At 40.4% G+C, this 27,898-nt stretch overlaps 1 protein-coding gene across 3 annotated transcripts in view; it reads left to right on the top strand.

Annotated features, from left to right (window-relative positions):
* The window catches only part of ppil6 (peptidylprolyl isomerase (cyclophilin)-like 6), a 36,672-nt gene extending 9,219 nt beyond the window's left edge, over positions 1-27,453 (top strand). For 2 of the 3 annotated variants that reach the window (XM_043687109.1, XM_043687110.1), the window contains exons 2-8: positions 11,780-11,875; positions 15,316-15,504; positions 16,699-16,761; positions 17,659-17,806; positions 18,066-18,122; positions 20,540-20,675; positions 26,561-27,453. In XM_043687109.1, coding sequence (XP_043543044.1) covers positions 11,807-11,875; positions 15,316-15,504; positions 16,699-16,761; positions 17,659-17,806; positions 18,066-18,122; positions 20,540-20,675; positions 26,561-26,672 — 774 coding nt within the window. In that variant the 5' untranslated portion in view covers positions 11,780-11,806 and the 3' untranslated portion in view covers positions 26,673-27,453. Of the gene's footprint in view, positions 1-3,658; positions 3,739-11,779; positions 11,876-15,315; positions 15,505-16,698; positions 16,762-17,658; positions 17,807-18,065; positions 18,123-20,539; positions 20,676-26,560 lie in introns of those variants that run through there. The other variant, XM_043687107.1, reaches the window with a different exon arrangement.
* Positions 27,454-27,898: the final 445 nt, after the last annotated feature.

Genomic DNA, 27,898 nt, shown 5'->3' with positions numbered 1-27,898 from the left:
GGCTGGTGGTGAGGAGGGCTCTGCCTGTGAGATCCTTTATGTATGCCTGGACTCTCTGCCGCACCGCATGGCTGCCCTCGAAGCGGCTGCGGGGGGGACGAGACTGTCACACACCTCCTTCTGGAATGTGCCTATGCAGAAGAAGTCTGGTGAGGAATGCAATGGTGTTTGTCGAGGTTTGACCCAAGCAGCGCTGTGACGTGGGACTCCGTGCTCTACGGTCTGTTCTCTGGGACGCACACCGAGACGAACATCAACTGTGCCTGGAGGATCATCAACTCGGTGAAGGACGCTCTCTGGGCGGTCCGAAACCTGCTGATCTTCCAGCTGAAGGAGTTGACCCCGACTGAGTGTTGCAGACTGGCACATTCCAAGGTCCAGGACTACGTGTTGAGGGACGCGCTGAAGCTTGGGGCAGCTGCCGCCAAGGCGCAGTGGGGAAAGACCACCGTGTAACATCTGCCTGCCTAAAGAAGAACAGGGGGCCTGCGCAATCATTTGGGCCCCACTGACGCCTCAGCTAAATATATGGATATATGATTGATAAAAGTACAGACCTGTATATATGAATGATAAATTCTGATCTCTGTATGCAAAGGTTTACGTATGTATGGCATGACCAACTGTACAGACTATCAAATTATTTTATGAATAAAGTATATTTTTTGAAATAAAAAAAAATTCCTGACATGGCTGGGAAATTGGTTGAGTGGTAGGTGACAGAAAGTAGGGATATTGGGTAGGTTCTCCAACTCAGTAATGTCCCACAGGAATCTGTGTTAGGGCCTCAATTATTCACATATTTATTAACAACTTGGATAATAGCATAGGAAATTATATATCCATATTTGCTGATGACCCAAAGTTAGATAGCAATTTAGACAATAGCATAAAATTACAAAAGGATATTGATAGACTAGGTGAATGGGCAAAAATGTAATAAAGTGTGAGGTTATCCATTTTGCCCTTAACATGATAGATCATTGTGCTTTTGAGATGGTATGAAGTTAAATACAATGCATGTTCAAACAGATATGGAGTTTAGGTTACATAGATGTTTAAAATGCCACAAACAGGTGCAGAAAATAATCAAGAAAGCTGGTGAAAAGCTGATCTTCATTCCTAGAGGACTGGAGTATAACTGCAGGAGTTATGCTGCAATATACAAAACCCTGGTTAGACTCCACTTGGGCCTCACAGTGAGTAGATCTGGACATCACATCTTAAAAAATATATATTGGCTTCTGAGGGAGTACAATGTAGGTTTACCTGAACTTCAGGTGTTAAGGTGTGAGGAGAGAATATACAAATTAGGCCTGTTTTCTCTAAAACTTAGAAGGTTAAGGAGAGATCTGATTGAAGTCTTCAAGATATTAACAGGTAAAGTCAGGGTAGATAAAGATGAACTTGTTTCCACTGGTTGGGCATTCTAGAACTAGGGTACATAGTCTGAGAATTAGGGCCTTGTGGTTCAAGAGAGATGTTAGGAAGCATTTCAAGGGTGCACAAAGGGTGGTAGATGTTTTGAACTCTCTTTTACAAACTTTAGTGAACATTGGATCAGTTATTAATTTTAAATCTGATATAGATAGCATTTTGTTAAGCAAAGGTATTACGAGATATGGGGAATATGGAATTAAGCTACAGCTCAGCCACGATCTCATTGGATGCTGGAACAGGCTAAAGGCAGTTAAATAAAGCAGAAGGAAGTGAGGACTGCAGATGCTTATAAATGGGAGGGAGTGGGGCTGGGAGAAGGTAGCTGAAAATGCAACAGGTAGATGAAGATGGGGAGAAGGTGATAGGTTGGAGAGGAGGGTGGAATGGATAGATGGGAAAGATGATGGACAGATCAAGAGGGCGGTGCCAAGTACGAAGCTTGGGATTGGGATAAGGTGGGGGGGAGGGGAAATAAGGAATCTGGTGAAATCCACAATGTGGTTGCAGGGTCCCAAGGCGGAAGATGAGGCATTCTTCCTCCAGGCATCGAGTGGTTAGGATTTGGTGATGGAGCAGACATTGTTCTCAGCTTTATTAATAGGGGCATAGGGTACAAGAGTAAGGAGGTAATGTTGAACTCGTACAAGACAATTGTTAGACTTCAGCTGGTTTATTATTGAGAGTGTGGTGCTGGAAAAGCACAGCAGGTCAGGCAGCATCCAAGGAGGAGGAGAATTGACGCTTATGCCCGACACGTCGATTCTTCTGCTCCTCGGATGCTGTTTGACCTGCTGTGCTTTTCCAGCACCACACTCTCGACTCTGATCTCCAACATCTGCAGTCCTCACTTCCTTCTAGCTGGTTTATTGTGTACAGTTATAGGCACTCTATTATAGGAAGGATATGAATGCATTGGAGAGAATGCAGAGATGATTTACAAGAATGGTTCCAGGGATAAAAACGTTCAGTTACAAGGGTAGACTGAAGAAGTTGGAACTGTATTACTTAGAGAGAAGAAGTCTGAGAGATGATTTGATAGAGGTTTGTGCATGGGCTGGATAGAGTTGATAAGAACAAGCTGTTCCTGTTAATAAAAGCAAGAACAAGGTACAGATTTAAAGGGATGTGCAAAAGAAACGAGAGTGATATGAGCAAAGATTTTATCACTCAGTAAGTAGTTAGGGTATGGAATATACCACCTTGATGTGATATTCAAGAGGGCATTGGTTAGTTATTTGGATAGAAATAGTGTGCAAGGATATGGAGGAAACAGCAGGAGATTAGCACGAGGTAATGATGCTCGTTTGAAGAGCTGGAGCAGACATGATGGCCAAGGGCCTTCTTCTGTACTTCTGTGATTCTATGTCCGTATTATTGATATCTACTTTTCAGTCAGCAACATCTTTTGAGATTATGAGCAAGAACTCTATTAATGTTTCTAATGGGCTTAGGTTTAGGGTAAGAGTGGAAAGGGACCTGAGTGGCAACGTTTTCATGGAGGGTAGTGCATGTATAGAATGAGCTGCCAGAGGAAGTGGTGGAGACTGGTACGATTAAAACATTTAAAAGGGCTTTGGAGGGATATGGGCCTAGATGAATTTAGGATGTCTGGTCGGCATGGACGATTTGGACCAAAGGGTCTGTTTCTGTGCTGTACCTCTCTATGACTCTGTGATGTCAGTGGGCAGTATTTATGAGACTAACAGCATAACTCTTAAGATCTTTAATTTACCATGTTGTGTGCACCAAATGTAACATTTTGCCAGTAATAATTTTGGCACATAGAAAATAGCACAGTAATTGCTTCATTCAGCAGTACTGTAGGGCAAAGCAGTTCTTAAAAACAAGTGTTACTGAGTCAATGTTTGACTAAGCAACGTCTAACGCTACATTTACAACTCGGGTTCACATCTTTAAACTTAAAAGTTGAGTTTAAAGACTTCTGTCAAGAGTTGGAAAAAAGTTGATGTTATTGGCTGAGTCATCAGATGCCTGGATGTTTGGAAAAGGTTGCTGTGTCAAGCCTGTGGTTCAAGGTGTTTTTGCTGTGACATCACAAATGATTAATTGTGAATGTTTTGTGTTGGTGACATGGTAAAATTGTTTTGTGTCCTCACTAAATGATAACTGTTTAATTATAAACTTGCTCAAAGTTCCTGTATATTAATCCTTGACCATTTTCCATGAAACTGCATATTTGTTGACAGACAGTAATCCAACATGTATCCACCCTTTCACTTAGAGGTCGTGGGACTCCTCAAAGATTCAAGATTTCATACAGTCTTATTGGCTGTACAGGTGATCAAAGAGTTTTATTTTACTGAATAGTTTTGAATTAAGCTACTATTTTTAACTACAAGAGCAAGGCTGGTGTTAGAGAAGTATAAATCAAAATAGTGATGGAGTTTGCACACAAAAGCTCAGAGTCTGACTGCCTGGCACTAGTGACAATCCCATTGGAACAGCATTAGTGATTTTAAAGGGTGTTGCACAGGGCAGCGGATATATGTTGCCACATCTCAAGAACTTAAATCTTGATAAACATTACAGGACTTAAAGCAATCTCATAAAACATTCAAAATTATAAAGGAAATTGATAAAATCTCAATAAATAAATTGTTCAGATTGATAACTAGTTCAAAAACTAGGGATACACACAATTTAAAAACTTGGAACCTGTTGCATAAACATGTCACACGATAATAATAATGTTAAATAAATTCCCTCAAAAGGTCATAAACATAGAAACTGGTTCAAGTTTGCATTTCTCGAGAGAAAAAAAAAGTGAACCTAGGAAGATTAAAAATAATTTGATAAGAGATAGCTTGTTTATCCTAGCCATCTTGTGTCAAGTGACCTCAATCTTACCTTATCCTTTTGCCTCCTTTTTCTCTGCAATGCATCCAGCTGAACTATGTAACTGTGACCTTCCATGATAACCTTCTGTCCTTAGAGTGTCGCATATTCTAGTGAGTTAGGTAATTGTTAAAAGAAAGAGGCAGAGTCAGAGAGCTAATGTGGTAACATATACCATGAGGAATTTACATTCTTCATCTAGATTTTGAGATTCAGAGTGTTTTATATGTTAAATATTAACAGCTAGAGAGAAAACATTTTTTCTCCTTTGATCTTGGGTACTCAGGCTAAATTGTAGTTCTCCTCCTACTATCACAATGGATAACTGCATATTAATTAGATATTGACCCTGAAGGGTTTGTTTTGTGAAGTCTGGCTATTACGTTCTTAGATTTTGCTAAACAAGAACAATTCAAGGAATCAGTACACATGGAACATAGAACATTACAGTGCAGCACAGACCTTTTGGCCCTTGTTGTTGCGCCAACCTGTGAAACCAATCTGAACCCCACCTAACGTACAATATCCCATTTTCAGCTGTATATTTATCCAATGACCATTTAAATGCCCTTAAAGTTGGCGAGTCTACTACTGTCGCAGGCAAGGCGTTCCACGCCCTTACTACTCTCTGAGTAAAGAAGCTACCTCTGATATCTGTCCTATATCTATCAGCCAACAATGCTAGCCATCGCCATCTGAGGAAAAGGTCTCTCACTGTCCACCCTATCTAACCCTCTGATCATCTTATATGTCACAATTAAGTTACCTCTCAACCTTCTTCTCTCTAACAAAAACAGCCTCAAATCCCTCAACCTTTTCTCATAAGACCTTCCCTCCATACCAGGCAACATCCTAGTAAATCTCCTCTGAACCTTTACCAAACTTTCCTTCCTTTCATGCGGCAACCAGAACTGTACACAGGACTTCAAGTGTGAGCACACCAGAGTTTTGTACAGCTGCAGCATGACCTCATGGCTCCGAAACTCAATCCCACTACCAATAAATGCTAACACACCGTATGCCTTCTTAACAACCGTCTCAACCTGGGTGGCAACTTTCAGGGATCTATGTACATAGACACTAAGATCTCTCTGCTCATCTACACTACCAAGAATCTTACCATCAGCCTAATATTCTGTATTCCTGTTGCTCCGTCAAAGTGAATCACCTCACACATTTCCACATTAAACTCCATTTGCCGCCTCTCAGCCTAGCTCTGCAGCTTATCTATGTCCTTCTGTAACCTGCAACATCCTTTGGCACTATCCACAACTCCACTGACCTTCGTGTCATCTACAAACTTACTAACCCATCATTCTACATCCTCATCCAGATCATTTATAAAAATGACAAATAATAGTAGATCCAAAACAGATCCTTGCAGTACACCACTAGTAACTGAACTCCAGGATGAACGTTTCCCATTAACCACCACCCTCTGTCTTCTTTCAGCTAGCTAATTTCTGATCCAAACCACCCTCAATCCCATGCCTCTGTATTTTCTGAAATAGCCTACCATGGGAAACCTTATCAAATGCCTTACTGAAATCCATATACACCACATCAACGGCTTTACCCTTATTCACCTGTTTGGTCACCTTCTCAAAAAACTCAGTAAGGTTTGTGAGGCACTACCTACCCTTCATAAAACTGTGTTGACTATCCCCAATCAAATTATTCCTTTATAGATGATTATAAATCCTATCTCTTATAACCCTTCTAACACTTATTCACAACCGAAGTAAGGCTCACTGGTGTATAATTACCAGAGTTGTCTCTACTAAGCTTCTTGAACAAGGGGACAATATTTACTATCCTCCAGTCTTCTGGCACCATTCCCGTAGACAATGACAACATAAAGATCAAAGCCAAAGACTTTGCAGTCTCCTCCCTGGCTTCCCAGAGAATCAGAGGATAAATCCCAACTGGCACAGGGGTCTTAACTATTTTCACACTTTCCAGAATTGTTAGCACCTCCTCCTTGTGAACCTCAATCCTGTCTAGTCTAGTAGCCTGTATCTCAGTATTCTCCTCGATAACATTGTCTTTTTCCAGTGCAGATACTGATAAAAAATATTCATTTCATGCCTTTCCTATCTCCACGGACTCCACACACAACTTCCCACTACTGTCCTTGATTGGCCATAATCTTACTCTAGTCATTCTTTTATTTCTGACATATCTATAGACATCTTCAGGGTTTTCCTTGATCCTACCTACCAACGACTTCTCATGCCCCCTCCTGGCTCTTTTTAGGTCTTTCCTGGCTAACTTGTAGCTCTCAAGCACCCAAACTAAGCCTTCACGTCTCAACCTTACATAAGCCTCCTTCTTCCCTTTGACAAGAGATTCAACTTCTTTAGTAAACCATGGCTCCCTCCCTTGACCAGTTCCTCCCTGCCTGACAGGTACATACTTATCAAGGACAAGCAGTAGCTGTTCCTTGAATAAGCTCCAAATTTCAATTGTGCCCATCCCTTGCAGTTTCCTTCCTCATCCTACGCATCCTAAATCTTGCCTAATTGCATCATAATTGTCTTATCCCCCAGCTATAACTCTTGCCCTGCGGTGTATACCTATCCCTTTCCATCACTAAAGTAAACGTAACCAAATTGTGGTTACTATCACCAAAGTACTCACCTACCTCCAAATCTAACACCTGGCCAGGTTCATTACCCAGTATCAAATCCAATGTGGCCTCGCTTCTTGTTGGCCTGTCTACATACCGTGTCAGGAAACCCTCCTACACACATTAGACGAAAACTGACCCATCTAAAGTACTTGAACTGTAGCATTTCCAGTCAATATTTGGAAAGTTGAAGTCCCACATAACAATTACCCTGTTAATCTCGCTCCTATCCAGAATCATCTTTTCTGTCCTTTCCTCTACATCTCTGGAACTATTCAGAGGCCTATAGAAAGCTCCCAACAGTATGACCTCTCCTTTCCTGTTTCTAACCTCAGCCCATACTATCTCAGTAGACGAGTCCTCAAACATCCTTTCTGCCACCGTAATACTGTCCTTGACTAAGAATGCCACACCTTTCCCTCTTTTACCACCTTCCCTGTTCTTACTGAAACATCTAAACCCTGGAACCTGCAACAACCATTCCTGTCACTGCTCTATCCATGTCTCCGAAATGGCCACAACATCGAAGTCTCAGGTACCAACCCTTGCTGCAAGTTCATCCACCTTATTCCAGATGCTTCTGGTGTTGAAGTAGACACACTTCAAACCACCTTCCAGCTTGCCGGAGAACTTTGGCGACCTTGAAACCTTATTTCTGACCTCACATATTTAAATGACCTGTGAAAGGCAATGCTTAATTACTACGTTTGATATGTGAATTCTCAAACTTTAGAAATAAAATTTATATTAAAACAATTCATATTCCTTGTATCTTTATCATGATAAAATGCCCCACAATGATTCACAACAATGTTTCTAAAATTTGTTGAATTGGGAATTTGATCATTTAAAATTGCCATGACATTCTGACTAAGTCAAGTTTACTTACTGTAAAGTGTGTCATACTAGTGTCGTTTTTCCGTTCTAAGTTCTAATGCCCACATTCGAGTAGAAACAACTGAGAAATGATGTTTTCTTAGTATTAGATTGTGTCCCTCTACTGCAGCAAAGCACCTATGCTCTGACCTAATTGCCACGTGTTTGTCCTTCATTAGATGCTGTAAATGTTGCTATTTGACTAACTTACTAATATCAAATACATGTGAAAGACTTCATTCCTGGTGTTTATTGTGATCCAATATTATATTGGATATTATATTGTATCCAAGTATTATAATTTAAAATTGCAAAATGACAGGTTTGCTAAAGATTTTCTTTCTACTAGTTTCTGTTCTTACTATGAGATAGTGAGGAGTGGAGATGCTGGAGAAGTCAGAGGCGATAAAAAGTGGCTGGAGAGTCCTGATGAAGGGTTAAGCCCAAAACATCAACTCTCGCTCCTCAGTTGCTGCTTGACCTGGTGTGCTTTTTCCAGCACTGCACTTCATCAAATCTGTTCTACTGTGAGAACTAAGGTTACAGTAATGTTCAAAAAATGGAAAATGAATCAAGAGGAGGAACTTATTAGTTTTAGTGTAAATTTTAAAATACAGTGTGGAAAAATAAGGAAGCTACAGATAGATGCAACATCAAGATCATATGATTCGCAGCTCAGGATATTTAAAAAGTGAGAAATTACAAGTGCTCTAGAAATTATCTTCCAAAAGTCACTTGATTCAGAAATCCTTCTCCTGGATTGGAAATTGCCAAAGTAACTCCATTGTTTAAGAAAAGTAGTAGAGAGTTACTAAGATATCACAGTAAGCTAACATTTGTTATAGTGGGGGTAGGAGGTGGTTATATGCAGCTTTTGTTTGGAAGGGAGTGATTGAACATTTATACATGAGCTGATGGGATTCAATTAACATGGATTTGTAAGATAAATGTTTGAGGATGTGATTAAAATAATTAAGTGATTTATTTGTGTGAGATTCTGGAAGGCATCCAATAGCATTTCATACAAGAAGATGTTAAAAATTTATGATGTGGGATTGTGAACATCTACTAATATAGGTGGGGAATTGGTTAAGAGTTGGAAGACAGACTAGTTGGAGGGTATTGTGGCATAGTGATAGTGTCCTTTACCTCTGGAAAGTGTGAGGTCATCCACTCTAGTCCGAATCAAGATAAATGATGAATAGCTGGGAACTGTAGAGGAGCAGACGGAAAGCCAATAGAATGTTTATTGGTTTATTGTGAGAGGAATTGAATTAAAGAGGTTCAGTTGTGTAGGACATTGGTGAGACCATATCTAGAGTACTATGTGTAGTACTGGTCACCATACAGCAAGAAGTTAATTTATTATAAGCAATTCAGAGATGGTTCACTAGACTAATACCTGGAATGAAGAAAGAACAGACAGGCTGGACTTGCATTCTTTGGAGTTTACAGGAGTCAGAGGTGACTTAATTGAAACATCTAAGATCCTGAGGAGACTTGACTAGGTGAATGTGGAAAAGGTGTTTCCACTTGTGGGAGAATCTAGAACTGGGGTTTAAAAAATAAGGGGATGCCCATTTAAAACAGAGTTGAGGAAAACTTTTCATTTCCTCGGAAGGTTCAGAGTTTTTGGAAATTCCTCCTTCAAAAGGAAAAGGATATTGAATCCTTAAATAGTTTTAGGACAGAGATAGATAGGTCTTAGTTATCAAGACGATGAAAGGTGATCAGGAAATGCAGGAATGTGAAGTTAAAGTTAAAATTAGATAAACCAGACCTCATCAAATGGTGAAGTTGGCTCAAAAGGCTGCATGGCCTACTCTTGTTTCTTGTTTTTATGTTCATATGATGTAGGTCTCTTCTTGTATAAAAAATCATAGAATCCCTACAATGGGGAAAGCAGGCCATCCTACCCATTGAGTCCATACTGACCCTCTAAAGAGCATCACACCAGACACCCAATCCTCCATCCCATCTCTGTAACTCTGCATTTCCTATGGCTAATCCAGCTAGCCTGGACATCTTTGAACTGTGGGAGGAAGCCTGAGCACTCAAAGGAAATGCATGCAGACATGGAGAGGATGTCCAAACTGCACGCAGACAGTCACCTGAGGCTGGAATCAAACCCAGGTCCCTGACACTGAGGCAGCAGTGCTGACCACTGAGCCACCATGCTGCTAAAATTGTTATTCGTTATTGAACAATGACAAAAAGTAGCTTAAAAAAAAAGAATGCAATGTCAAATTATATCTCAGTGAATCTGAAATACAAAGGGTTAGAGGTTCATTTATTTCTAAAAGTTCTGGTCAGATCTCACTTTGAAAGGCCATTACGTTTTGTGCATTCCTCCCCCACCCACTCAGGACACATTGGTCTTTGAGGCTACACAGTGCATTGTGATGAAGTTCTCACGTTTTATCTAGCTCCTTCCTATTAAGCAAGTCCACATTATTTGTGGGCAGTAACATTCAGAGGAAACTGAGCTTTAGAGTTCCTAAGAGGCACCATTCAGTTGTACCTCAGATAGAGGCCTTGCTTGTTCTAAGGTTTTTAATGGGTCACTCAATAGTTCATAGAAGAGGAATTCGAAAGATTGCAGGCAAGGACTAAGGTCATTAAACTGTGGAACACAGAGAGAGAGAGAGAGAGAGAGAGAGAAATGGTTTCTTCATGTTAAGGTGCTGATGTTTAGCTTCACTGCAGGCGAGACAATATTAACCCTTTGTCATTGGGGATCCAGTGCAAAATCGAAAACAGTTGAACTGCTCTCTGTAGCTGCGGCTCAGGGATGTCTAAGGAAAAAGGGAGTGAGCTCCTTGTGCAAATGAACTGCTGATCTGTGTTGCTGAAAACACAATTGAAGTATACAGTCTGGGTCAGAGACTCCGTGGGATAGCCATTAACGAAAGCTGGTGTTGTTAGTGAATAAATATGGAGTGCAGTTTTTAAAGTCCAGGGGAGTGTGAACCCAGGAAATGAAGGTGATCAACTAAAGCAGGGATACTTGTTGAGGCAGTTAATAATGGATAGCTCTTGAGAACTCTTTCAAAGCCAGATAAGCAAAATGAAGAATTGTAATCTTTTGTGAAGTTTACTAAGGATTTGATGACACATTGGGCCATTAATGTCTGGAGGGGTGTTACTGAGAAATCTGTGACATCTTTCTTGGTCAAATTTGATATTTGATATGCACTGTGGGGTGTCCATTCACACTAAGATATTTCTGTTTGCCACATGTTAATTCTGGGTGTTTGGATTAAGTTGTAGATTGTGTTACTGTTCTAACTTGTAAAGTATAGTTGTTTGTTCAAAACTGTGGAATATTGTGACTTTATTGTTTTAGTAAGCCCTTCGATCTTACTTTTGTCTACTTTAAAAATAAAGGTTATTTCTCCCAAACTAGATTGTAACAATAATTGGCACTCTGGTCTGGGATAACCAGAATTACTTTGGGTAAGTGACAAATTATGATTTATGTGTGAAGTTATAACATATCAGTTCTGACAAAGGATCACTGGATTCAAAGTACTAACTCTGCTTTTCTCTCTCTGTAGATGCTGCCTGACCTGCTGAGTTTCTCCTGCAATTTCTGTTTTTGTCTCAGATTTCCAACATCTGCAGTTTTTTTTTGCTTTACTTAGATTATGAGAAGAGGTTGCATAATATAAATTTATATTCTCTTAAACGTAGAAGAATAAGGGGTGATCTAATTGAAGTCTTTAAGGAAATTAATGTTTTTTATTAAGTACAGAAAGGAACTATTTCATTTGATTTGAGGGTGCATAAGGGGCAGTTCAACTAGGCAGTTCAAAGCTGATCTTAGGAGGTTATGTGAATGTAAACAATTTTTCCCTATAAGTTAATTTAAGTTAATTTAATTAAAACATTCACATCTGAGAATATGGCACTCTTCTCATTGTGGGATGAAAGACTGATAGAAAAGACAAATTTTAAGAAAATCTTTCCTTCTTATAGGAGCTGAAACGGACATATCCTTCCCATATGGCTGAGCCAGTCATATGCCCACTTCTGGAATTTGCCTGGGATATGTACTTAACTCAGAAAAAGAAGGTATTTATCTAGAGCCAACAAGAAAGCAGGGAATTCTAGAGTTGGTAATGTGTGATGAGGCATACAATGTGGTGAAAATTAGTGGGCAGCCAGAGGGTTAGGAAGCCTTTAAAAACAAGGCAATAGGGGACAGAAGTTAAAATATGAAGGTAAGCTAGCTAAAAGTATAAAAGAAAATGGCAAGTTGTTTTCAGGTATCTAAAAGATGAGAAAGGGACAACACTGGACATTGGCCCACTGAGAAATGAGGCTGGAGAAGCAGTAATGGAGAATAAAGAAATGGCAGGGGAACTGAATAGGTACTTTACATAAGTTTTCAATATGTGGAAGACACCAACAGCATACCAGAACTACAAGAGTCGGGGGGTGCGGGGGCAGAGGCAGAGGAGAGTGTAGTGGCCATCACTAAAGTAATGATGCTGGGGAAGCTGAAAGGTCTGAAGGTGGATAAATCACCCAGGCCAAGATGATTACACTCCAGAGATCTGAAGGAGATAGCTGAGGAGATTTTGGAAGCATTAGTGGTGATTTTTCAGGAATCATTAGAATCAGGGAGGGTCCCAGAGGACTAGAAAATGAGGGAAACAGAAGACAGGAAACTAGAGGCTGGTTAACCTGACATCAGTCACTGGTAAGATTTAAAGTCCATTATTAAGCATGAATTTGCAGAGTACTTGGAAGTATGTGGATAGGGCTAAGTTAGCAAGGCTTCATCAAGAGGAGCTCATGCCTGATAAATCTGTTGAAATTCTTCAAGGAGGTAGTAGGTAAGTTAGACAAAGGAGAGTTAGTGGATGTGATCAGTTTGGATTTCCTGAAGGCCTTTGAGAAGGTGCCGCACAGGAGGCTGCTAAATAAGATAAGAACCAATGTGTTCGGGGCAAGGTACTGGCATGGATAGAGAATTGACTGACTGGCAGAAGGCAGAGAGTGGGGATACAGAGGTATTTTTCAAGATGGCAGCCAGTGACTAGTGGAGTTTCACAGGAGTCAGTGTTGGGACCATAGCTATGCACGTTATATATTAATGATCTGGATGAAGGAACTGAGGGAATTGTAGCTAAGATTGCAGATGACACCAAGTAGGTGGAGGGGCAGGTAATGTTAAGAAAGTGGAGAGGTTGCAGAATGACTTGGACAGGCTAGGAGAGTGGGCAGAAAGTGGCAGATGGCACACAATGTAGGAAGGTGTGAGGAAGAATTGAGGCACAGACAATTTTCTAAATGGGGAAAGGCTTCGGAGCACAAAGGGACTTGGAAGTCTTAGTTCAGGAGTCTCTGAAGTTTCAGATTCAAATTCAGTTGACAGGAAAGCAAATGCAATGTAGCATTCATTTCAAAAGGCTTAGAATATAAGAGCAGGGATATACTGCTAAGACTATAAGTCTCTGGGTCAGACCACATTTGGAATATTGTAACCAGTTTTGGGCCCTGTATATAAGGAAGGATAGTTGGAATCAACCAGGTGAAAGTGAGGATTGCAGATGCGAGAGATCAGAGTTGTGACTGTGGTGCTAGAAAAGCACAGCAGGTCAGGCTGTGCAGGAGAGTCGACGTTTCAGGCAAAAGCCCTTCATCATGAAGGATGTTCTGACATTGGAGAGGGTCCAGAGGATGTTTACAACAATGATCCCAGGAATGAAGGGCTTGTCATGTGAGGAGCGGTTGAGGATTCTTGATCTGAATTCAATGGAGTTTAAAAAAATGAGGGGAGATCTAATTAAATCTTACAGAATATTTAAAGGCCTGGATAGAATGGAGATTTTATTTAAAACTGGATGGGTTTCAAAACAGTCCAGTCATTCCATGGCCATCATTGCTGATATATTTTTCGAGTACAGACTTAATTAATTGAATTTAAATTTCCTCAACTTCCCTGCTTGGCAAATGGCCTGGTAAGAACTCTAGTTTATTAATCCAGAGACCCAGGTAATGTTCTGGGGACCTGGGTTCAAAACCCACCATGATAGATGGTGGAATTTAAATTTAAGAAAAATCTGCAATTAAGAGTCTAATGATGACCATGAAACGATTGTCAATTGTCAGGAAAAAAAACCCACCTGGTCCAACTGATGTCCTTCAGGGAAGGAAACTGCTGTCCCTACCTGGTGTGGCCTACGTGTGACTCCAGACTCTCAGCAATGTGCTTGACTCTATTAGGGATGGGAAATAAATGCTAGCCTAGCCATCAGCACAAACATTACATGAATTAATTTTTTAAAACTGTAATAGTAAAATTAAATAGGAGTAAATGCACAAATGTTTTCAAATTCATATTTGTTCATCTGAGTGAAAGTTTCCAAATAGGAAAAGTTAAAATATAATAGATTTAAGCAAGTGCAAGGATGGAAGCAAGGGCCAAGAAAATCAAAGGGGAGGTCTCTGAGTGGGTCAGAACAGGAGAGGTTGAAAGATAAAGATTTTATGTTGCAAGGCCAGATAAAGTGGTAATGAAACCAAAATACAAAAGAAGATTAACAAGAGAAAAAAGTAAATATGGGTGAGTTGTGCCATTAATAAGACATTTAACAAAGCACAAAGGAGACCACAATGTGAGCAGCAAATATAATATACCAATTTGAAAGAAGTAGGAAAAGATCAGGGTTCTGCATCGGTGAGAGTTCCTGGTGTCTTGAAGAGAAAAAGATAAAAGGATGGGTGGTATGTCTCCTGTGCTTTCACAGGACAGTGCCGTAGGAAAGGGAGGTAGTGCTGACGGTTACTGAGGAGTGGACGAGGATGTTACAGTGACTGGTTACTTTAGAAATCTCTACCCTCCGCTCTGACCCATCACCATATACCCTACCTTCATCTACTTATTGTCTTGCAAGCAACCTTCCCCCCACATCCCCACCCCACTCCCATTTATCTTTCAGCCCTCTGGGGTTCTTCCCCCCATTCCTGATGAAGAGTTTATGCCCGACATGTTGGCTGTCCTGCTCCTCGGATGTTGCGTGACCGGTTGTGCTTTTCCAGCGCCACACTTTTTGACTCTGCTTTAGAAATCTGACAGTGGAAGGTGTTTTCGTGATAGCATCACACTGGAGCAAAGGATAGTCCACTGAAGGGCAGAGTCTAGTGTGGTGGAAGATGAGGACAAGGGAGGTCCTATCATGGTCATGGGAAGGGAAGGAAAAGTGTGGGAGCAGAAGTATGTGAAATAGGATGAGCTGTTTCTGACTGATATCTGGTAGAGTGACTCTGTGAAGAATGAGACTATACAATAGGTTGCATGGCCTTCTCTGCTCTGAGAATCTATGCTCTATACATTACTTCAATTAGATGACTTGATACTCAAAATGACAAGAGAAATGTGCATCAGTGCACATTCAAGCATTGAATAATTGTTTATCAAATTAAGAGTTGATGAAGGTGGTGCCGATCTAACGATGAGTATATCATATTTTCAGAACTTAAAGACAGCAGTTCTTGTTTTACAGGAGCTCAAAGGTGACATGTGGGGCTTCTCCTCCCATGTCATGTGCTTTATCAATGGCCAGCTTATTGGAGATGAGAAAGATTTCCTCAAGTGGGCAGAAAATGAATTTGGCTACGTAGATTTCAGACCGAAAGCTCTGTATGATGCTATAGCTGAAGATTTTTATTCTGATTACCTAAAGGACATTCAGGTAAATATCAATCTTTCTTTATACCACCAGGACACACAGAACAAACCCCTCTCCGCAGTGGCCATCCCATTCGTGGCTGAAGATTGAAAAAAAATCAGAATGATAAAAATAAAAGAGGACCAAAATCTACTCAATATGAATGATTCCGTTGGGTTTGATGCTGTTTAAATCCCAGAAGTAGAGAGGCAACAGGAGAGACCTTAACATTCTCTTAGGCCTGTTTTCTCTACAATTTAAAAGATTTGGAGTAATCTGATCAAAGCCTTTGAGATATGAACAGGAAAAGACAAGATAGATAAACTATTTCCATTAGTTGGGGATTCTGGAACTAAGGAGCATCATCTGAGAATTGGGGCCAGACTGTTCAGGATCCTGAGATGTTATGAAGCACTTTGATACAAAAGGTGGTAGATGTTTGGAACTCAGTTTCACAATTGGCAGTGGATGCAGGATATGTTAGTAATTTAAATTTGAGATAAATTTTGTTAAGCAAAGGTATTAAGAGATATGGAGTTAGACCACAGATCAACCATGATCTCATTGAACAGGCTTGAGGGGCTGAATGATCTACTCTTATTCCTATGTTTTCAAGAAAACATCTACATTCCTTCCAGGTCATGGAATTAAAAACTATTGAATATGTAATTTGGGTCGATTAGCATCTAAAACACAAAATTAAACCTTTGTGCTAAGGTCGTTAACTGAGATCGCAGTCAAATGTTATCCATGTAGTTTACCTTTCCAATACATTTCCTCTTTCCCTACCAGAGTTCCAGGATTTGCATTTTTCATTGTCCATTCCTAATCCTATTTTCTTGAAATGTCTTCCATTTCAAAGCCTCAACTGCCTGCATTGGGGGCTTCTCAGAGCTGTGTGACTCCTGTGATAAACCTAACACAGTTCTGTTCTATTAGTTATACCAATCCTTGGCTGCGAGAATGACAGTCACTTTTTGTTGTTTCAATTACTTCAAACAAACAGCTTCTTATCTGGTTTTCAATCCATCTTAATGCTGCAGACATTTTGATGTGGCAGCAATCAGTTTGAGTTATCCTTTAGATTATCTCTCCATATGTTTCACTGATAATGATCACTTCTACAACAGGCCAAATTGTTCTTTGCCAAACACTTGGTTATCTTCTTCAACGTAGGGCAATTCAACTAGTCTAATGTTTTGTCTCTATTTTCTGCAGCACACATTTGTTTACATGGACATTTCCGTTGATCAGAAACCTATTGGGAGATTATTATTTGAGGTAAGGAATGTAGTGAAAGGTTGTTACCTAGTCCTCTCCCTAGCTTCAGACAACATCCACCCTCATTATCTCTCGTATTCTGAAGGTCCTGATCCTCTTAGAGTATAGTTCCACAGGAATGAGAGCAACAATCAGATGTCCATCCTTCACAATCAAAGTGTATAAGGTGTTGACAGGTTGCGTAACCTGAAACCATTGCTGCTGAGCTTGAACCTATCCGATGTATAGATAATCATTTCAATAAAGGTCACTGAATTAAGGCAGCAATGCCAGGTCAAAATGTAATGCTCTCAGTATTGTGTCAGTGTGATCATTTATCTTAATATTAACCAGCTCGTTTCACGGTCTCCATGGTTCAGGTCATGAAGATCTTGATATTGGATGTGACTCAAAACATCATGGCTTTAAGTCACATTTCAGAGACTTGAGCAAATGAATGAGGCTAAAACTGAGGGAACACTGCATTGTCAGAGATTTTGTCTTTCTGATGAAGCACTAAATTGAGGTTCTAAAAAAAAATCAAAACAACTGCGGATGCTGTAAATCAGAAACAAAAACAGAAGTTGCTGGAAAAGCTCAGCAGTTCGGGCAAAATCTGTGGTGAGAAATCAGAGTTAATGTTCCGGTTCCGGTTCTGAGAAAGGGTCACCGGACACAAAACATTAACTCTGAGTTCTCTTCACAGGCACTGCCAGACCTGCTGAGCTTTTCCAGCAACTTCTGTTTTTGCTTTTGAAATTGAGGTTCTGTCTGGCTTCTCAAATGGACATATTGAAGTCATGAAATGCGTTATGTGAACGCAATTCTTTATTTCTTGCAGAGAGAAAAACATATTCGTAATTGCAGTTATAAAGTCAGTAAACAGAGTACTGATACTAATTGATTATACATTGATAGCTTTTTACAGATGTCTGTCCAAAGACGTGCAGAAATTTTGAGGCACTTTGCACAGGAGAGGTAGGTTTCTCACCTACAAACATTCGGCTGTCTTACCAAGGAAGTATATTTCATAGGCTGGTGAAGAGTACCTGGATTCAAGGAGGAGGTGAGAACCAAAAGCTACTCGTTTTTTTCCACCAAGCACCATAAATCTGCACATGTTAAAGTAGCCAGGATTGTAAACAGCTACATCTCACATGTCTCATCTATGGCATGAGTAAAATTAATTCCAGAAGTATGAAAGCAGCAAATTGTACCATACACTAATCACAATTATGATATTTGGAGTAGAATTATTTAAACTCTGTCCTTTTCTGTTTATAAGTTCTGACTTCTATTCTGATATTTTCTTCCCAAAACCATAGACATTTTCAAAGGTAGAGGAGATGGTGGAATATCTATTTATGGAGAAACATTTGAAGGTAAAAAGAAAACATCAAGAACGTTTTATAGTGGAAGCATTATTACAGAGTGTGATGCGGGATGTTATCTATAATGTTTGTATAGTGACTATCCCTGTCAGTAAGGGAGACATATGTCACTACATGGAGTACACATAAGTGGAGAGTTTTGGATTCTCGCTGCTCAGGGAGAAGTATTTATAGTACGGGCTGTATAGGACATTAGTTAGGCCACTTTTGGAATATTGTGTGCAATTCTGGTCTCCCTCTTATCAGAAGAATGTTGTGGAACTTAAAAGGGTTCAGAAAAGATTTACCAGGATATTGCCAGGGATTTGAGCTACAGGACAGGCCGAATAGGCTGGGGCTGTTTTCCCTGGAGCGTTGGAGGCTGAGGGGTGACCTCATAGAGGTTTATAAAATCATGAGGGGCATGGATAGAATAAATAGACAAGGTCTTTTCCCCGGGGTGGGGGAATCCAGAACTAGAGGGCATTGGTTTAGGATGAGAGGGGCAAGATATAGATACCTAAGGGACAACTTCTTCACACAAAAGTTGGTGCACGTGTGGAATGAGCTGCCAGAGTCTGGTACAATTACAAATTTAAAAGGCATCTGGATGGGTATATCAATAGGAAGGGTTTAGAGGGGGATGGGCTAAGTGCTGGCAAATGGGACTAGATTAATTGAGGATATCTGGTCATCATGGGCAAGTGGGACTGATGTTTCGGTGCTATACATCTCTTCCTCTATGACTATGACTCTATTACATTTTCCCAGAGAAAGAAAACTGACTATTGAATATTTCCATTGCCCTTTGGAGAGAAAACAACTCCCTCCCTTCCTTAACTCCACACTGGACGTTAACCCAGCATTCAACTTTAACTATACCCTCTTTAAATCCAAACATTCATTCACAAAGAAAATAGACCAGATAGAGAGACAAACAATACCTTCATCTACCTATCACATTCTCAGCTATCTTCCCCCCCCCTTCCCTCTCCCATTTATCTCTAGGCCCCCTCGGCCCACAAGCCTCTTTCCTGATGAAGGGCTTATCCCGAAACGTTGATTCTCTTGCTCCTCGGATGCTGCCTGACCTGCTGTGCTTTTCCAGCACCACACTCACGACTGATCTCCAGCATCTGCAGTCCTCACTTTCTCCAAGACAAATAATATTCAAGAATATATTGAGAGTAGAATATATAGGCTAGAAGGAACACAATCTGTGAATTAAAAATCCCAGGGGTGGCATGAGGTGACTTTCTCCCAGTACTTTTGATTTTTTAACAATGGTACCACACTATTATTGACTGTGGCAGTCCTCAATCCAGTAGCTGGTCAGTTGGATTAGGTTTTTACTTGACTTAGAAGTTTTACGTGTTGTAGAGTCTTTGAGTTTTATTTCTTTTTAATTCTCAGAGGGAGAGGGCAGGGTCTGGCTTTCTGATTTCTGCAGGTCTAAGAGCCCAGTTTCTCTCTCCTCAGAGCTCTGTGACAAGTCAATCCTTAAAGCCAATCCAAAAGCTGTTGTTGGGCAGTTTCTTTTTTGTTCAACCCAAAAGTACCTGGTGCCAGCCAATCAAAAGTAGCAAAGTCCAGATTCAGCCAACGTTACATGTTTTTATGTAACCAATGAGTGAACTGCTTTAAGTTGTTTTAAAAAAATGATTCTTTCATTGCAACATGGTTGTCCAAACTTTCATGTTCAGTTTATTTTTTTCCAAATAAAATATATGTCTCCCTACAAATGATGCGGAGGTTCGGTGTTGGACTGAAATGGACAAAGTCAGAAGTCACATGACAGCAGGTTATAGTCCAACATGTTTATTTGAAAGCACAAGCTTTCAGAGCGCTGCTCCTTCATCGGGTGAAATGGAGGGAAGCACACAGGCACAGAATTCTTATGCAGGGAAATAATGGTGAGATTATTTCAGGTAATTAAGAGTGTCAAAAGGTAAATACAAATGTTGTGAGGAAAGTCTTTTCAGGTGTTCCAAAGTGTCAGACGGATTGAGTAAAGTGGCAACAGCTGAATAGAAAGTGAAGAGGTGACCTATGATCCAATTAATAATTACAAAAAAAGTGAAAATTAGGATAATGCCAGAGACAAACCAAATGGCTGGAATAACATGATAGGTCGAAGAGTTGCATGACAAGCATCTAACCAAAGTAACAACCGATCCAAAACTATGCAAACTAGTTAAGGTAGAGAGATAAAAAAGTTATCAAGATGATGGTGTCAAAATGGAACAGTAAGGAAGAGTTTACACAGAACAGTATGGTGGGGTCACACGTGGCATGACATGAACCCAAGATCACAGTTGAGGCTGTCCTCATGGGTATGGACCTTGGCTTTCAGTATCCTTACAAATGGGCATTGTTTTGATCACTATCAAAATACTTACTCATATCCAGGATGTGTTTTCTATTGTTAGATGAGACCTTTGCAATCTCTCACTGCAAGAGAGGAATTCTTGGGATGGCTAACAAGGGACGGCATACGAATGGAAGCCAGTTCTATATCACACTGCAGCCAACTCTTTGGATGAACACCAAGTTTGTGGCTTTTGGGTTGGTATTTCAGGTTTTTTCCTCACTTTTGTCTGAACATTGCTGGTTTAATATAGTGAGGGAAATGTTCCACAGTGTTATTTTGAAGAATTCTGTTCAGAGAGCAGACTGGGGAGTCCCTATCTGGCAGAGAATTGAGTTATGCCTGTGTTACACAGTGCTCTACAATGAAATTCTTCCCCAGTCTGGTTATAAGTCCATGGTTAACTATATTGTTCAATTTGAAGTTTGTCACTTTTTTGTTTTACTATTCTTTAGCACATTTTTCTGTGAAAAATTAATTTCTAATGAAAGATCTGATAAATCAAATTTTTTCTGTTAAGTTTCTTATCTCAAGTTGGGAGAGTCTCAAGTTCACAGAATTGTCCTGCTGTCTTGAACATTCCTCACACAATACATGAACAGACAAATGCAAATACTCATGGGCACATGTTGGGCGTTCTCTTCCAGGTCTCCCAGGAGCTTTTAGAAGGTCAGGCAGAAAACCTTAATTGTGTGGGAGGCAAAATTCAGCTTCTCCATGATAGGTTAGGGAATTTGCTGATAAGTTCTCCAAACTTTTCTGGTGAACTAGCTTTTCCACCCTTCATTGTCAGGATCCTGTTTTATGCATCAGCATGCTGTGAATACTCATTCAAACCCCAAACTGTTGCATTCACAGTGTAACAGGGGAAGCATCTCGATATTGATCAGTTCGTGAGGCGTCAAAGTCATATGCAGTTTGACTTATGGAGTTAAATGCTTACAGTGAAAAGGGTGAAGCCTCTCGATGTTCAGTAGCTCAAGAGACTTTTCAACCATATGCAGTCTGGCTCGATGATGTTGAATGGTGAAGTTGTGAAGCCTGACCAGGCCAACAAGCCTGCCCACGTGATGCAGCCACACAGGCTGGCACCAGTAAACTTGACCTTGACAACCAAGTAGGGCTGAACTCAATAGGGAGGCTCAACTCAAACAGCCATCCTTTGTGCTTGTGTCCTTTCTCAAGCAAGCCTTTGGTGAGACGTTCTGAGATGTGCAGCATCTCCCAGTTATAATGAAAAAGATGAAATAAGATTCTCTTGAGATCCCCATGAACTCTGATGTCTGCAATCACCTCTGTCTAGGCTGTTATCATCTGTGGGGCTGACTTCCGACTGCCGTACATAGGGAAAAGAACTGCTCCCCGGACTGTCTTTAGGAGATCCTTTAGGGAGGCATTACTGAATGGTGGTGCCTTTTTAAAATATATTCATTCATGAAATATTAGAAGTTAGAAGATAGTTGCAGGAGTAGGTTATTCGGCCATTTGAATCTGCACCACCATACAGTATGACCTTGGCTGATCATGCGTTCTTAGTATCCCATTCCAGCCCTCTCCCTTTACCCCTTGATTCCCTTTAGTTGCAAGGGCCACATTCAGCTCTCTTGAATACAGAGGAACCTCGATTATCTGAAGGACATGAGCGGGGAGTATTTCTTTCAGTTAATCGAATGCCGGGTAACATAGTTTAGCCAAGCATCGGGACCTTGTGCTCTTGCCGTATAATTCAAAATTCAGATAATCAGATGCCAGATAATTGAGGCTTCTCTGTATATCTAATGAATTGCCCCCAACAGCTTTCTATGGGATAGAATTCCACAGGTTCACAACCCTGAGTGAAGAAATTCTTTCTTATCTCAGTCTTGAATGGCTTACCCCTTATTCTTAGATTGTGACACCTAGTTCTGGACTTCCCCAACATTGAAAACATCCTTCCTGCAACTAGGCTGTCCAGCCCCATCAGGATTTTATATGATTCAATGAGATCCCTCCTCATTCTGCTAAATTCCAGTGAGTACGAGCCCATTCGGTCCAGTGTTTTCCTCGTATATCAGTCCTGCCATCCTGGGAATCAGTCAGGTGAACCTTCGTTGGACTGCCTCAGTAGCAAGAATGTCGTTCCTCAGACTAGGTGACCAAATTGTGCACAATACTCAAGGTGTGGCCTCACCAAGGCCCGAAATAACTGCAGCAAGATATCCTTACTCCGGTACTCAAATCCTCTCACTATGAAGGCCAGCATGCCATTAGTTTTCCTCACTGCCTGTTGCACCTACATGCCAACCTTCAGCGACTGTTCCACCATGACATCCAGGTCTCGTTGCACCTCACCTTTTCCTAAACTGCCACCATTCAGATTGTAATCTGCTTTCCTGATTTTGCAACCAACATGGATAACCTCACATTCATCCACATTATATTGCATTTGCCATGTATTGCACATTCAGCCAGTCTGTCCAAGTCACCCTGCAGCCTCACAACACACACTGTAATCCAGTTTAGTGTCATCTGTGAGTTTGATGATATTACATTCAATTCTTTCATCCAAATAATTAATGTATAATGTGAACAGGTAGACTCCCAGCACTGAACCCTTTAGCACCCCACTCATCACTGCCTGCCACTCTGTAAAGGAACCGTTTATTCCAACTTTCTGTTTCCAATCTGCCAACCAGTTCTCTATCCATGTCAATATATTATCTCTGATACCATGAGCTTTAATTGTCCTTACTAATCTCTTGTGTGGAATCTTGTCAAAAGACTTTTGAAAATCCAGATACACAACATCTACTGATTCACTCTTGTCCACTCTACTGGTCACATCCTCAAAACATTCCAGAAGATTTGTAAAGCATGATTTCCCTTTAGTGAATCCATGCTGACTAGAACCAATTCTGTCACCACTTTCCAAATGCTCAGTTATTACATCCTTAATAATTGACTCCAGCATTTTCTCCACCACCGATGTTAGGCTGACCAGCCTATAATTCCCCATTTTCTCTTTCCCTCCTTTTTTAGAGTGAGTTACTTCAGCTACTCTCTAGTCCATTAGAACTCTTCTAGAGTCTACGGAATACTGGAAAATGATTACCAATATGTCAACTACTTTTAGGGCCACTTCCTTAAGTACTATGGGATGCAGAGTAGCAAGCCCTGGGAACTTATTGGGGTTTAATCCCATCAATTTCCACAACACCATATCCTGACTAATAAGGATGTCCTTCAGTTCCTCCTTCATGCTTGATCCTCTGTCCCCTCGCATTTCCTGAAGATTATTTGTGTCCGCCTTCGTGAAGACTGGTCCAAACTATTTGTTCAGCTAGTCTGCCATCTCCTTGTTGTCCATTATGCACCTGCTTCTAATTGCAAGGGACCAATATTTGTCTTCATCGCTCATTATTTGCCTCCTATTTGGTTTTAACACTATCCCTGCTTTTCCTTGTTAGTCATGGTTGATCTACGTCCCTGTTTTACTGTTATGCCAGAAAGGGATGTACAATTGTTGAAGTTCATCCTTGTGTTCTTTAAATGTCTGCCATTGCCTATTCACTGTCAACCCTTAAGTATCCTTGACCAGTTTATCCCAGCCAATGTGTGCCTCGTACCATCAAAGTTAGCTTTCTTTAAGTTCAGGATCCTAGTTTCAGATTTAATTGTGTGACTCTCTATCTTAATGAAGATTTTTGCCCTATTTTTTGGTCACTCTTCCCCAAAGAATCTCACACCACAATATTGCTAATTAATCCTCTCTCATTACACAATACCCAGTCAAGGATAGCGTACTCTCTAGTTGGTTCCACGACATATTAGATGAGGGAACCATCCCTCATATGTTCCAGGAAATCCTCCTCCATCGCATTGCTACCAGTTTAGTTAATTCAATCAATACATAGATTGAAGTCACCCATAATAATTACTGTAGCTTCACTGCATGCACCTCATTTCCTGTTTGATACACTCCCCAACATCACAATACTGTTTGGCGGTCTGTACACAACTGCCACTAATGTCTACTCCCTTTAGTGTTCCGAAGCTCCACCCATACTGATCCACATCTTCCAGGCTAATGTCCCCTCTTACTATTGCGTCAATCTCTTCCTTTACCAGCAATGCTACCCTACCTCCCTTTTCTTTCTGACTATCTTTCCTGAAGATTGAGTAACTCTGGACATTGAATTCCCATCCTCGGTCATCCTGGAGCCAGGTCTCTGAGATCCCAATTACGTCATATCCATTAATAACTGTTTGCATAGTTAATTCATCCACCTGATTACAAGTTTCCTTGCATTGAGACACCACCTTCAGGTTTATTTTTTTGATATTTATTGCCTTTATAGAATCATTGTGAAATGTGGCCCTTTTTGATGGGACATGAACATCTCTGGCCAGGTCAGTATTCAATTGCCCAGAGGACATTTGCAATTAAGAGTCAACCACATTGCTGTGGATTCATATGTAGGCCAGACCGAGCAAGGAAAATGGATTTCCTTCCCTACAAGACTTTAGTTTCATGGTCTTTGTTAGACTCAAATCCAGATTTTTGTTGAATTCAAATTACACTATCTGTTTTGGCTGGATTCAAACCTGGGTCTCTCGATTAATAATCTAGCGATAATACCACTAGGCCATCACCTTCCTGCTGCTTTTTTACTGACATCTCTGGGCTGGTTGGGGGTGATGAGCAGAGGTTGAATGATGCTGCTGCATTGCAGAGAGTGAAGTACTGTCCCAGTTCCTTTTAAATATGGTGCCGAGCTGTTGAAATCCAGAAAGTCCTGATGGTTTTTAGCCTACCCATAAAATTTCCCGTTTTACCCAAGCATGGCTGTGCAGTGAGCTGAGAAGACTGCAATCATGTAGAAAAAATTGGGAATCCTCCTACTTTTATACTCACTTCTGCACTTGGCTATAAAGAAATGTATTTCCGCCTATTGTATCTAATGCTTATGGTATAAGAGCGTTCACTCACTTAAAGGAGTGAGCTTATATTTTAATTCAAAAACCAAGGCACAGATAGGTACATGGCCAATAATGCATGTCCAAATGTGAAAAGACTGAAACAGAAGATGTGGTAAATAAAAATTGAAGGAATTATTGGATCCCATTCCTGCATTTTAAAGATTGCAATGTTATCATGGAAAGTAAAGATTGTGGGAGAATGGGGACTACTCAGTTTTGAAGAACTGGGAAAAGAATTAGATTAGTTTCATATCAAGTTGCGAATGATAGAAATGGAATGGAAATTCGATATAACGAGAGCAAAATTTACATGAGTGCTCACTGGAATAATGTGAAGAAAACAGAGGATAGTCAAGAAAGACTGTAATGGAGAACAATGACCATGATGTCTATTGGCAGCAGCTTCCCAAATGTCAGCTTCTATGTGAACGATTTCAACAGCCACTTGAGAACAGCATAACCTGAGAGTGCCTCTCCAAGTTGCACACTGTTCTGACTTGAACCTTTTATTGTTCTAGCATTTTGCTGAGTCAGTATTTGTCTTCCCACTAGCGTTATGTATGCATGTGGGACTGTAGTGATTCCACAAGGTAATGAAAAGGTCAAGGACAACAATCACATGGATACAGCACCAGCTGCAAATTCCTCTCCAGGTCACACACCATCCAGACATAGAATTAGGCCATTGCTCCTTTACTGTCTCTGAATCAAAATCCATGAAGTCCCTCCCCGACAGCACTGTAGATGTATTACCACCACCACATAGACAGCAATGATTCAGAAAGTCAACTCACCAGTGGCTTCCCAAAGTCAATTAGGAATCCTAAAATCCCTAAAATGTAAAAGCAGGCCATTCGGCCCATTGATTTAAGTTGGATGGCCAACAAACCTCACACCCCATGAATGAATTTTGAAAAACATGTGACAGAAGGTGAAAGAATAAGTGATAGACAAGATCCACAGTGATATTTTCCCTGTATCTTTACCTAAGAAGGCATCAGAGATATGTGAAGATTTTCTCAGATAGTGTTCATGAATTACTTTAAATAGCCATCAATTCATTCATTCTTTTCCTGCAGAATAAAAACTTTCCTGAAATAAATTTTATCTTTTCTTTTGACAGGCAACTGGTAGCAGGCACAGACGTTCTCGATGAATTGGAATCAGTTTCCACATATAACGAGAGACCAACAGTGGAATGTAAAATCACAGATTGTGGTCTCTATTCTCCCTAAATATTGTTATTCTTGTAGTTTGGCTAAAGTACTATTCTATGGTATTCTGATAATCTAAAATAACATGGGTTTCCTGTCCATTATTTATTATCCTCATAGTGACATGCTTTCTTGCATGACATAAACAATATGGCATCTTTAATACTCTCCAGTAAATTATATATTAATGAAAGTGAAGATTGACAATGCTAACAAATTGGGGAATGAGTTTCATAAACTCCATCAGAAAAAAAGCAAAAAACTTCCCCAATCTGTGGCTGCAAATTATTGTTGCTGGTGTTTGCATACTAATCCTCTCTGTTTCCTAATTTAACAAGCAAGATCCCACATCACATCTCGGACATAAAGCACTACCCACGCTGCCTCACACTGAGGCTCCCATCTCAAACAATTCCTCAAAGAAAGATGGAGGTGAGCTGGGGTTTCACTCACCCTGAGCTGCTATGATAATCTTCTGTTCATTTTCAGAGGCCCAGTAGTTGATCTGCGAGGTATTGTTCTGGTCTGGGAAGTTAGGTGGTGAGAGAAAACTCAGAGAGGCCTGACAAGGTGAATATTGTACCTCTTTCGTAGAAAGACTTTTTTTTGATTTAAGTTTTATCTTAAGGACATGTTATTTAAGTAATGAAACTACCACTGGCTTATGTTGAGGGACAATTGTGATGCATTAACATTAAAATATATTTGTGGAATTACGCAGATGTTGAATATTAATGAAAATAGGGACTTGCATTTACATTGTACCTTCCACCTCCAAACATACAAAATTTAATTAAAGTCGCTGGGGTACGTTTGAAGTCGAGTCACATTTGAATTGTGTTCATGTTTCGATGTTCTGTGAACAAAATAGAATGGAAGGAAAGTGAAAATAATGCTTTCTGTTAGGTTGATACATTTAAATTTTTTCTGAACTGCTTTTTCTCCTGATTTAAAGCGCTGAATTCTTGCTGCAGGGAATCATTACTGATGTAAAGCTGAGCTTGACCTGAAGTCATTAGCCCAGATTTTTCAGATCTTCCACACCTCATGGTATGGCCCCACAAATTAGACTTTGTGTTGAATTTTTCAGCTCAGTAAGGCATGGCGCTGCAAATTGCTGGCCCAGCAAGGGCAGTGGAGCATCTAGAAACTTGGTGAACAATGAGTCCAACTCCTTAAGCAGAGGGAATTAGAAATTGTGGGGGAGAAAACCCAAACAATGGAGAAACCAATAGAATGAAATAGAT

Source organism: Chiloscyllium plagiosum, chromosome 3 (assembly GCF_004010195.1).
Source record: "Chiloscyllium plagiosum isolate BGI_BamShark_2017 chromosome 3, ASM401019v2, whole genome shotgun sequence".
Taxonomy (NCBI): domain Eukaryota; kingdom Metazoa; phylum Chordata; class Chondrichthyes; order Orectolobiformes; family Hemiscylliidae; genus Chiloscyllium; species Chiloscyllium plagiosum.
This window is presented reverse-complemented; position numbering and strand designations above follow the sequence as displayed.